The following is a 12,130-nucleotide window of genomic DNA, read 5'->3' on the forward strand; positions in this document are numbered from 1 at the left end:
CCGTGACAGTCGTGACTCTTGAATAAAAGATTTGAGAGAAGTGGACAACCCCAAATTTAAGCTTAAATACAAGTAAAAAATCGGCGTCCATCTCGTATTATTGTCATTCCTTTTTTTTAGATAGCGGCCACTGGGTCTTTGATGTGAGTGTCGCTGTTTACAGGCTGTTACAATAAAGTTTATTCAAAACCAGGTGATTCCGCTTTCAGCCAATCCGAGTCGAGCCCTCAAAGATCAAAGAGGAGCCGAGCCAACCGTGAGCCGGCCCAGCATGGAGCGTCTCCGCGGGGTATAAATGCGGAGGCACGGCGACCCCGAGACAAGCGGGGCTACGACGTGTCAGCGCGAGTCTCTCAAGCCGAAGGTATATTTCCGCTCCGGAGCAACATGTCCGTGGGAGAGTGCACCATGAAGGCCAGCCATCACCGGGTGGACCACCTTCTCAGCGCCGTGGAGAGCGAGCTGCAGGCCGGCAGCGAGAAGGGAGACCCCACGGAGAGAGAGCTGAAGCTGTGCCTGGATGACAACGAGCTCTGGACGAAATTTAAGGAGCTAACCAATGAAATGATTGTGACCAAAAACGGCAGGTGAGTGCTTTGAACAATCTACCACAAGATGTATAAACATTGTATGAAGAGATTCAGATTGAAGAACGCTTCTTACGTTTCAGGAGAATGTTTCCGGTGTTGAAAGTGAACGTCTCCGGCTTGGACCCAAACGCCATGTACTCCTTCCTACTGGACTTCGTCTCGGCGGACAACCACAGGTGGAAATACGTGAATGGAGAGTGGGTCCCCGGGGGGAAACCCGAGCCACAGACCCCCAGTTGCGTCTACATCCACCCGGACTCTCCAAACTTCGGAGCGCACTGGATGAAAGCCCCGGTCTCTTTTAGCAAAGTGAAACTCACGAATAAACTGAACGGAGGAGGCCAGGTAAATAATATCTCTGTTCCTCCACCGACATCACTGCTTTTTGTTTTTAACGCTCCTTTATCTGCTCCTAGATTATGCTTAACTCTTTGCACAAGTACGAGCCACGGATCCACATTGTGCGAGTGGGAGGCCCGCGGAGGATGATCACGACTCATTCTTTCCAAGAGACGCAGTTTATCGCGGTCACAGCTTATCAAAATGAGGAGGTTGGTCAAGTGTCAATCGAAAGTCTTCAATACTTAATCTAAAAATAAAGTTTAGTATATTTATATTCAGTTAAAGAGTTCGTCTGCCGTGCGTAAAACCGTGCGTATTGAAATTACGCACGGTCTTTACGCACGGATTCACGTTCTACTATCTCGTTATATCACTAAAGTTTCGTTTCCCATGTGTTTGAATTTCAGATAACAGCTCTTAAAATCAAATACAACCCTTTTGCCAAAGCATTCTTGGATGCCAAAGAGAGGTAAGAATACGAAAAGGAACTTGTTTATCACAGATCTTTAAACCAATTACACTTCTTTAATTGAGAAATAGATATACAGCTACAACACTATATGAAGTTGCAACTCTCTCCTACAACTTTTTTTTGTTTGTTTCCATAGAGGGGATGAGAAGGAGATCAAAGAAGACCCTCACGAAAATCATCAGTCGTACTCTCAATGTAAGTTTGTATTTTTGCCAGTCATTGTAGTCCCATTGCTCATGTCTGTCTTCTTCTCTTTGTGTTCAGTAGGTGGTTGGTTCATCCCTGGTTCGGCCCCTCTCTGCCCTACTGCAGCGCCACACACTCAGTTTGGGAGTCCTCTGTCTCTGTCACCGTCCCACGGCTGCGAGCGCTACTCCTCGCTGAAGAACAATCGCACTGCACCATACAGCAACCCGTACGCCCATCGGACCAACTCTCCCAGTGAGTATGAAACCGACCGGCAGTTAACCAGGACCTCAAACAAACGGTGTGGAGCCAAGGATGCTCTGCATTCCTCCTGTCTTTGTGTGAGTGGAGCCTCACAGCTGTAAACTGTGAGCCACTCAGACAAGGAATTTTCACACCATTTTATTTTTTTGTGTCAAATCCAGCAACAAGTTCTTGCTAATTTTTTAATGATTTTTTTTTCACCCTACAGCTGGTTACCACGACAACTCCTCAGCTTGTCTGCCCATGTTTCCGAGCCATGACTCCTGGTCCGGTCTGCAAATGCCAACACACACTAGTATGATGCCCATGACCCACAACACCAGTACAGGAAACAGCACCAGGTGGGACTTCAAGTAGTTTAAGGGTTAAACATATTTTTAATGCCTATACTGGACAGTCATTATCAATGTAGCATAGTTTATAGATTCAAATAAAGGAAATAGAGAGGAAAAAAAGGTTTATTTAATTGCAAATATTTCAAGTTGTTTCTAATTAAATCAAGTCTCCACAGGACTTGAGATGCATGAAGTTTATTTCTTCACGGATTGGACCACCTTTTATCAAATTGTGGGTTTCAGAAGAGTTTCCCCCCGCATTTATTTCACTTGTCTAATGTTTCGATTCGATAAAAAAGTTTACTATTACTACTTTATTATTATTACTACAATTATCTGTAATTAATTAAATAAAATTTTAGTAGAGTTCATCCTCTTGTTCATTCATGGTAAACAATTATTGCTATTTTAATATGACTTTTTTTTAATTGATCTTTGTTTTTCCTTTTGACATATTTTCCCCCAATTTTGTACACAAATAACTTGGAAAATTTGAGACATAATTGTACCAGGTGATTTTCCTTCATTATAATGATAATATGTTGACTTAACTAAAGTTTTGTCAGGTGATTTATCTTGCTTTAATTATCATTGTAAATGTAACATATATTTCCAGTAACAATGTAGGAATCTTTATTTTAATGTTTTCAACTGTTATGCAATACCTATACACTTTTAAAATTAGTTCTAAATATTTTTATAACGCATTTAAAAAAAACACGATTTGGTAATTCTTCTCATTATTATCATTTTTCTGATTTAATTTCGTTATTATTTTAAGTTAAAGAAAATCTTTTTTTTTTCCATTGAATTGAAGAGATTCCCTAACAGCTCCTGCGTTTGTGTCTCTGCAGTCAGTACACCAGCCTGTGGTCGGTGAGCAACGCCCCTCTGACTCCGGTGTCTCAGCCCGGGGGAATGAACGGCAGCCTGAGCTCACAGTTCCTGCGGGGATCCGGCAACCACTACTCCAGCCTGTCCCACTCCGTGACGGCGCCCTCTGCTGGCTCTCCCTTGTATGACTGCAACACCGCCACAGACGTGCACGACGCAGCGCAGTACGACACGTCACTGCACGTGAGGACGTCACCAGGCTGGTCCTCCATCAGCCCCACGTCTTTATGATCAACCCGCCATCCGCTGCAACAGGACAATCAGTGATTTAAAACACGATTCCTATGCAATTTATTTATGATATTTGTACCGGAGCATTTTAACATGTTGATGGGAAACAGGAGATGAAAAATAACAAGACATTTTCTTTTTATTATTTATGACTGTCAGATGTTTTAATTTCACACATGAGATTTTCTTGTCAGTTTCAATTGTGCTTATATTAAGCATTGTGGAAGCAATAAACGAAATATTTGTAAAATATTTGTCTTGTTTATTAAACCGGAATATTATAGATTATGACTATTGTTGATGATGCATCCATGTTTTATGGTTGCTGCCCTACTCTTATTTTTAACTCTATTGCCGTTCTTGAAATATACAAAAATATACCACGATAAATAAGAATGACCTGATTCCTTCTTCCCCTCATGACACATCCATTTGTCATCTGTAAATCTCATGGTCCATCACCATAGCTGACTAACCCTGGTTCTGTTTTCCCAAGAAATAAAAACCACCAATCCAGGCCATCCTCCGTGTTTACATACAGACAGACTTCCTTATGGAGCCTGTGACACACGGTTTTACACACATGGGTGAGGAATGACATCCATGCACATCAGAAGGAGCTTTAACTGCTGCGACTGTAAATGCTGCTCAGTGGGGGCTGGTGGTGCTCAGGTGGAGGGGGGCTCTAACACCCACTTTCCAGCCACACATTCACAGGACACAGTGTCGTAATACTTTGCATTTAAATTAGGAATATCATTACCACAATCTCTCACATACTTTAGGTTCTTCTTTATGTTTTTTTTTTTTCAATAACCATGTCAATTTTTTACTTTTTAGACTCCTCATTCATTTATTTAGGTAATGTTATGTATAAGTGCCTTGGTGCACTATTTAAAAAAAAACATATCTGTAATTAATAATAAAGAATCATGAGAGATAATATTTTTCAATTGTAAAAAAAAAAAAGCATTTCACAATTTCGCTTTTATTGCTTTTTTTGTAGATTTTATTTTATTTTATTTTTCACTTTTGTTGTCTTTTGATTTTATTAGATTTCTTTTCTAATAATATTTCTTTTGAACTCTTATTTTAAGTTATATAAATTATTACTTGTTTCCTTTGTTTTTTTTTACTTTCTATCCATATATTTATGTTACTTCAGCTCATTGCACTTGACAAAAAAAATATATGAAGCAATCTTATGTGTTTTCTCTCATAATTTTCTTTAAACCCACATTTTTCATTTTCACATTGTTCATGGCGAAATTCTATTGACTTCAGAAATTTATTTACACAAAACATTTCTATATCACTAAATGAATTTTGAATTTCGATTTCCCTTTTTTACATACCATTGTTAATAAGGTAAATGATGCATACCTTTAAAATAATCACTCATACACACACAAAAAAAAAAAAAAAAAAAAAAAACCCAAAACATTTGAACATTTTAAATAGCTTTTTTTCCCCTTTGAATTTGTAAAGAAAAATAATTATCTACATTTTGTCATTTTTGGCATAAATAATATCAGGGCCACACACGACACAATGTTGTTTCGATGCATGTGATTCCGCATTAATAATTTAGAGGATGTAAAAATAGCTGTTATTGTAAACAGCATGCAGCTGTGATCATCATAGACCTGCTTCTGTCACCTGACCGAGAACACACTCAAGCTTGAGTCAAATAAGTCGCACTGAACTACTAGTCAGTTGACTTGAAAACCGACTTACAGATGTCATTGCGACTCCACTGAGAGAAGCAGTCAGAAGTCCAGCATTCTCAGTGACGCCCTGACTGCAGCTGTGGGGTCATTTTGAGCTGAAACAGAATGAAACGTATTGCGTGTCATAAACACTTCCCATGTTTTTTTTCCCACAGCTTGTGGCCCGAGGCCATTCTGTCCAGAGTTACGGGGTCAACATATGACAGCCGAGCATCTTGACACGCCTCCATCACTTGCTGCTGCAACCACAGACTTACTGACGTGTGGGTCCGGCTGTTACTTGACATTACGCAACAGTGGAGCTCTCACTGGACACAAGTGCTCATTCAAGACATGTGTGACCCACACCTGTGATGGTTTATCTGACCATCTGAATAACTCGAAAGCGAATGAGTGGTTGTAAAGTAAAATTTCTGGAAATGTTGATAATGGGAAATAATAGTAATGACAAAATTATTATTATTATTACAACAATAACAATAATACTATAATAACGGTCGTACCACTATAATAATTATAAATGTGTGAGTTTCAGGTCGCATGTATTTGGTCATGCTCAGTTTTTATTTTGAAAAGTCAGTGTGTGAAAAGTCTTTTTTTTTTAAATATCCTATACATCTCATGTAAAAAGATAGCAGCAGTCTTTTTTTTTTTTTTTTACAGCCGCTAGCAGATACTTAACTCGAGGGCCTCCACAGAGTGAAAGACATCCAATTGTTTTCAGTCACATGGCATGCACAGCACCAACATGGAAGCAGGGATTTTTTTATACAGTATGTTTATATCTACTACTAGAATCATGGCCACGTTGCCAGTGCTGCCCGAGTGACGTCTTTGCAGCTAAGCAGCACTGATCCTGAGGTGAGTGGACATCTGCCTCTTCTCCGTCAATTCAGGACCTGGAAAAGAGAGCACTACACCTTCTAAATATTGAGCTCTGCCTGCTGTGAGAGCTGGCACTTCCAACCTGACTCACCAACACCTCTTGCCCAACTATGATCGCACCCATGGGGGCCACAACACACCGCTGCCTTCAGAGCTGTGTCCCATTTTTCCCCATGCTCACTCTATCCAGTTGGGGGCGGCATGTGCAGAACTGTTGTTTGAGAGGGAGTCATTTTACATAAAGGAAGACGCAGCAGTCACAGTTTTACACCTCCTTCAGTGGGCTTTCCGGAGAAATCCGGGAGAAAAAAATCCACCTCTCCAGACGGACCCGAATCCGGGGCCGAGTCAGGTTTGTTTGTGTTCACATCTCATCGAGTGAAACTCCCCTAAGATGACTACTGTGAGGTCATTGTACCAGAGCCAATGTAGAACAAAAGACCAAACGGACTCAAGTGATGATGAAGTATTTGAGCCTGGGGTGGGATTAGCTTTCCCTGTTGCAAGGATCCAGAGGTGGAGAAGTGTGATGGAGCACCATGGACTGACTGCCATGCCAACGTTTTGCCTGTCACAAATGGTGGCTGGAGTAGGATGGACACCACAAGGCCAGTGTTGATGGATGAAGAAGAGCGAAGGGTTTCGGGGACTCATCATGTGGCTATGGGTGGCGCTCACAAAATTCAAACCAGGTCAGGTCACCAAAGGATCTCTGGAATCGTACCCTGTTCGACGGATGGCAATGAAGGACTTTTGTGTTGCAGTGAAAACGGTGTCTAGACCAGAGCATACAGACAGCAAGATCAAATGAGTAGAGAATACAGAAGCATAGCTCTGTCAGTCATATACACACGGTCTCCATGCAGTCTTCACTGTCCAGAATCGATGGAGCGATGTTTGACTGAACTGCATGGGTGGTCTTCATTGTGTACCAGACGGCAGACCAAGTTAGGGTTAGGTTTAAGTCCAAAATGCTGTGTGGGATGGATAATAATTTCTCACGTATGAGAGCAATTTCTGGTCAAAACTATGTTGCATTTTCTGTTAGCTGAATGCTCAAGATACTAGGATTCTAAAAGGTCATTTTTTGAATGTCCTAACACGGTCAATTATTGTCCAGATGAAGAGTAAAACTCTAAATCACGGGAGATCCATCCAGAAAAAAGCAGGATGGCGCGGGGTATTTCTCTACACCTAATAAACCCATTATGATCCTGATGAAAAAAACGCTCTCTTTGAAAGCATGGATCATTGACGTCAGCAAGTGTTGACGTCAGCAGCTGCAGTGAAAGCGGGAAGGGAGGGGTGAGCGAAGAGAATGAGAGAGGGGGGGGGCTACCGAGGGGCATTTGCCCTCAGAAATACCACCAAACACCCGCGTCAATGGCATCAATGTGCCAAGTGTAACCGCGCGGAGATGCGCAACAACTGTGGGTTGAAAGAGAAGTAGGAGACGGGACTGTGAGGACGCGTGGAGGGCCACTCACGGGTGGGGAAAATAACAATAACAATTCAGGTGACGTCACCAACTTCATAAGAGACAGTATTTGACGCCTTCACCGGGTGAATTTCACGCGTATTCGGCGTGGTTGCGGCGCGAGGAGGGCTCGTGGCTGCAGATCCCCTCACTATCCAGGCGCGCGCGCGCCCTCCTCTAGAGTTCCCGTCGTGCTATCCGTGCGTCATCCGCGGCTGATTAGACTCTGACGTCGCCACGATCCATTCAGACAAATCACCGATGAAAGTCTATACTTATCTGCCTTTCAAAGCCGAAGCGTTTTGTGCGAGTGACGAAAACTACTTTTGCCCATAAAGATCAACAAGTTTCCCAGCGGGAATCCGAAGGCGCGCCGCCTCAACTCTTCTCTCACTGGTCAGGAGAGACAATCCCCTGGCTGTTCGCGGAGGCGCTTCTTCTTCTGCGACTGGGAAAGAGGAGCTGACCGTCTCCAGATGCTCGGCTGCACAACTCACGGTAACTTCGCCTCGCACACATCAGCGTGAGCCACAGCTGCTGACATTCTCTCCCCCCCCTCCACTTCCACAGAGCCGTGTTTGTGTTCGACATCCTGCTGCCTGGAGGAGTCTCACGTTGCCAGCAAGTACCGGTTCAGCGGTGGATAGTTCCCTCTCTCGGCCCGGGAACGGCAAATGTCGAAGAAACGGAAAAGTCCTGACGAGCAGGACTTTGAGGAATCTCCCCCTGCAGGAGGCAGCGACCAAGGTAAGGAGTCAGAGACAGGTCAGCCCTGGAAGTGGTGCGTTCAAGTGCAGGATTTCACAACTCCGCCGCACAATCGCTGCTCGTCTGAAAGTAATCACATCCCTAAAGAACAATCTTCTCCGTTGCTCTGGGATTATTCGCTGTAATACTCTTATATTCTCTCTGTAAAGTCTGATATTACGTGAGATTGGAGGACTGACTTCCATGAATTGAAATTGCGGTGACACAGTTTGGTCAAGTTGAATGTGCTTTAGATTAACTGTTGCATTGTCTTGAGGATTTTTTATTCAAATATTTCTTAAGCATGAATGTTGAATAGAAACAGTTCTCCTCGCTATTTGAATCTTGGAACAACATTGGGTATCTTCTCCAGTTTGCTCTCCACATTACATCCGAAGATGTCCTCCCGCATACAGTGTGTTGAAGCTGGTGTGTTAGTCTGGCTGTTGCTACACTGGGAAACATGAGGAGACACATATGCTCAAGGCCAAGACCTTCAAGCAGTGCATGATCATGTAACAACAGAGGCGACCGATGATACTGATCCGCTGTTGTAAAGATGGTAATCCAGTAGAAGAAGCTTTGTTATTGTCCTCCCTAGGACCTGGCAGCTACACAGTCTGTGAGTCCCCCCACAAAGGGTCTGCTTGTTAGTATGACATCGCAGTCCCCAGGCTGCTCACAATGGACTCCTCCTCTGGCCAGAGGAAGTGTCCTACTGAACCAGTGGTAGCTTGTGAAACTACGTACGTGTTGGCTCCTGTGACTTCTCATTTTTTCCTTCTTTTCTTATCTGCATATTAAATGGATTTTATCATGTATAAATAGCTTGACTTAAAAGTCAGGTCTGGTTTAATGTAAAGACCAAAAGCCAGTTCATTTCATGAGCCTGGAAATGACAACCTCCCTCCACGGGATGACACTTCAGAGGCTGTTAAAGCATACATGATAAATATGAAGAATAATGCCAAAAAAGCTCAGTAAGAAACATTTACAACGAAAAAAAGGAAATGCCAGTTAGAGACGTTCAGTGAGTATCAATTCTGTTATGTCCTCAACTTAGACTTAGAGACTTAGAGAGCAAAGTGTGGCCCGCGGGCCATATGAAACGAAATGTTTGTTGTATGTCAAAATAATAATAATAATACAAAGTACAAACACTAATAATACAAAATACAAACCTGAGTGCACCACAGAGCGCTGGAAGTGTTGATTTTTTTTGGATGTGGCATGCATGACTTTATTTTTTTTTTTGCCCGTGATAACAACTATCTGGATATAATTTTCATCTCGTGATAATGTGTATCTCGAGATAATAGTTTTCTCAAGATCATTTTTATCTCAATTTACAATCGTAAATGTTAGCGCCTGCGTAACTGCCTCTCTGGCAAAGCATTTTGTATACGTCATAGCTTCGTAACTGTTCATCAACTTTTAACACTTTTAACACCCTGATCAAGTGCCTTCTACTCAAAATAATACCATATGGGGCTAAGCTATATTCCTATTCCTATTATATTCCGAGTCCTATTAGCGACATGCATGACATCTCGAGATACAAATTATCTCGAGATAACTGTTATCTCGGGAGAAAAAAAATGAAGTCATGCATGCCACACGTGGTATTGTTTTGAGTAGAAGCCACTTGATCAGAGTGTTAAAAGCGCACAGACTATTCTGACTTGCAGACAGCGAATGACAACGTTGACGAACAGTTCCGAAGCCATGGGTGACGTAGTGCTTACAGGGAGTAATCGTTTCTTGAGATAAAAATGATGAGATACTAATTATCACAAGATAAAAATTATCTTGAGATAACTGTTATCTCGGGCTACTAAAAAATAAAGTCATGCATGTCACATCCAAAGAAATAAGCACATACATGTCACTTCGAAAAAAAAAGAAAGAAAAATGGACGTTGTTACTGATGTCCAAGTATTCTCAACATACAGGATATACATGTATTGTCTTTTATACTTAAATATTTACTCATGATTTCCATTAGTTGTTCATTCTATTCATCCTGGCTTTTGAGTTGGTTACGGAGATTTAATTTCTCACCTCTTTTGCATCAGAAAAATATCTGTGCCAAAAATGTTAATATAAAAATACAAAAGAAATTATATAGGTCTTAAAATCTGAAATAAATCTAATGAAAAATACAAAGTTCAATATTGAAATTTAATGTCTCGATGAAATAGTGATCATTTTAAAATCCACCATTCATAATAGATATAGTGAAGCTGTTTTTCTCTGTCCGTGGTTCTTCAGTATCAATATTTAATGTTCAAATCTATACGGCTACAGACTGAAATAGAATTTTAAATAATTATAATAATAATAATAAGAGAGTTGACCACAAGCTACTTTTGAAATGACCATGCTACACCCCAACCCCAACCTACCAACATCAACTGAGAATAGAAGAAGAGGAAACAAAAGCTTGGAAAACCGATGTCTAGTCTGAATCCAAACCACAAGATTTGAGCATGGGCAGATATTTGTAAGATTTGATCTTCATCTTCATTACATGTTCTAATGTATCCAAATTGATATGTTTCATAAGACCACATTGATGGACTTCAGATGAAACATGCTTCACCATCTGTACCTCACTTGCAAGCCGGGTGTTCTGCCCGTTTAAGAATCCTCTACAAACTGATCAACACACTTGAGGAATGATGACGACTAGAGACGCTGCAGCGTCCCGGCTTATTTCTGGGCCCACGCCCAAGTGAGTTCCCCTCTCTAAAGCAGAAGAGCCGGCGCTTCCTTTCCCCGACTGTGACTGGCATATGTGACTACTTAGGGGGTCACACCCACCGTACCCCGCCTTCTGCTGGATCCTGAAACGCAGCTGAGAACATTTCAGTGTTTCTCTTCTGATTCTTATGAGTCAGAGCGCGAGTGCCGAACATCTGTCGCAGGTTAGCGCACGTTCTCGGGATCTCAAACTATAAAAGACGATGCTTGAGATATAAGAGTTTGGAGAGATTATTTTGCTCCCTATGGATTTTAAGATGAGTTCTTTTTTACAGTGATTTTACACTCCGGACTACACAGTTTGTCTTGCCTTCTTTCTGTTATTTAATGTAGTATGGTAATACATACATGTTATTATGGATCTCTGTGAACAGAAAACAGAAGACAAAAGAGTGTTTATTGGGATTAAGATCCATCCATCCCTTGAAATATGGATTCATCCCATATCTGATGAGTAAAATATTGAATTAAAATGCAATGTGTTCTGTACTTAGAGGGGTCCTGAGCGCACCACGGTGCTGCCAGTTTCCCTCCGAGCCAGTTGTCTTCTGGAACCTGAACTGGAGACGAGTCTGTGGATGGATGGATGAACTGGTGGTCAATGTATCACTGTCTTCTGTGAAAAGAGAGACTGACTCCCAACATTACCCCCCACTTCATCAATAGAAGATTCATGAACCGTCCTAGGAGCCGTGAGAGCGTTTGTTTGCGTCAGTCGGATCAGTGTGGTCAAGTCCCTGACCACTCGGTTTCCTGTGTTTTGTCGTGTCCTCTCATCGGGCTGCAGTTTGTCCGTGTGGATTAGAACGACGAGCGGATCAGCGTCACTCGCCAGCGTGGTTTTCCAACCCGCGTGTGTCTTGGGTTTGGCTCGGTGCCTGCTATGCTGGAGGAGCGTGGAAGTGCATTAGAGGCTCCGGTGACGCCACAGAGCCCTCAGTGGACTCACCACACAATGGCTTCTGCTCTGAGACAATGATGCTGAGGTGTGAGATGAATTCATTATCTCACCAGATCTCTAGGATGCAAATCCTTCACTGACCTTTGACCTCCTACTGAGACGTGACAGTAAATTTTCCTGCCATTCTGACATCCGCAGTCACTAGGTGGAGCTACAGTATTAATAATTAAATTAAGAACGCAGACCTGGCCGTTAGATAACAAACTAGAAAATAATATTCCCATCATTCATATGAATTCAACGTAAAATCAAA

General features: G+C 42.1%; 2 protein-coding genes across 3 annotated transcripts in view; both read left to right on the forward strand.

The window, feature by feature from the left end:
- The first annotated feature begins 337 nt into the window (after positions 1 to 337).
- tbxtb (T-box transcription factor Tb) lies at positions 338 to 3,535 on the forward strand. 2 transcript variants are annotated; one of them, XM_053875233.1, is made up of 8 exons: positions 338 to 587; positions 671 to 935; positions 1,007 to 1,141; positions 1,340 to 1,401; positions 1,541 to 1,599; positions 1,669 to 1,845; positions 2,063 to 2,195; positions 3,044 to 3,535. In XM_053875233.1, exons 1-8 carry the CDS (start codon positions 388 to 390, stop codon positions 3,312 to 3,314), a joined length of 1,302 nt encoding a protein of 433 aa, XP_053731208.1. In that variant the 5' UTR covers positions 338 to 387; the 3' UTR covers positions 3,315 to 3,535. The 2 variants fall into 2 exon arrangements, with proteins under 2 accessions (XP_053731208.1, XP_053731209.1); XM_053875234.1 differs by having other exon boundaries at positions 1,672 to 1,845.
- Positions 3,536 to 7,596: 4,061 nt separating this feature from the next.
- Positions 7,597 to 12,130, forward strand: part of pde10a (phosphodiesterase 10A) — a 49,994-nt gene continuing 45,460 nt past the window's right edge. Inside the window, exons 1-2 of the mRNA XM_053875092.1 lie at positions 7,597 to 7,904; positions 7,977 to 8,153. Of these exons, the coding sequence (XP_053731067.1) occupies positions 8,081 to 8,153 (73 nt within the window). The 5' untranslated portion in view covers positions 7,597 to 7,904; positions 7,977 to 8,080. The remainder of the gene's footprint in view (positions 7,905 to 7,976; positions 8,154 to 12,130) is intronic.

Source organism: Synchiropus splendidus, chromosome 9 (assembly GCF_027744825.2).
Source record: "Synchiropus splendidus isolate RoL2022-P1 chromosome 9, RoL_Sspl_1.0, whole genome shotgun sequence".
Classification (NCBI taxonomy): Eukaryota; Metazoa; Chordata; class Actinopteri; order Syngnathiformes; family Callionymidae; genus Synchiropus; species Synchiropus splendidus.

Coding starts and splice junctions, on each gene's coding strand:
- tbxtb (XM_053875233.1), top strand. CDS start 388: ATGTCCGTGGGAGAGTGCACCATGAAGGCCAGCCATCACCGGGTGGAC. Junction 1,402..1,540: donor TTCTTGGATGCCAAAGAGAG/GTAAGAATACGA, acceptor TTGTTTCCATAG/AGGGGATGAGAAGGAGATCA. Junction 2,196..3,043: donor AGTACAGGAAACAGCACCAG/GTGGGACTTCAA, acceptor GTGTCTCTGCAG/TCAGTACACCAGCCTGTGGT.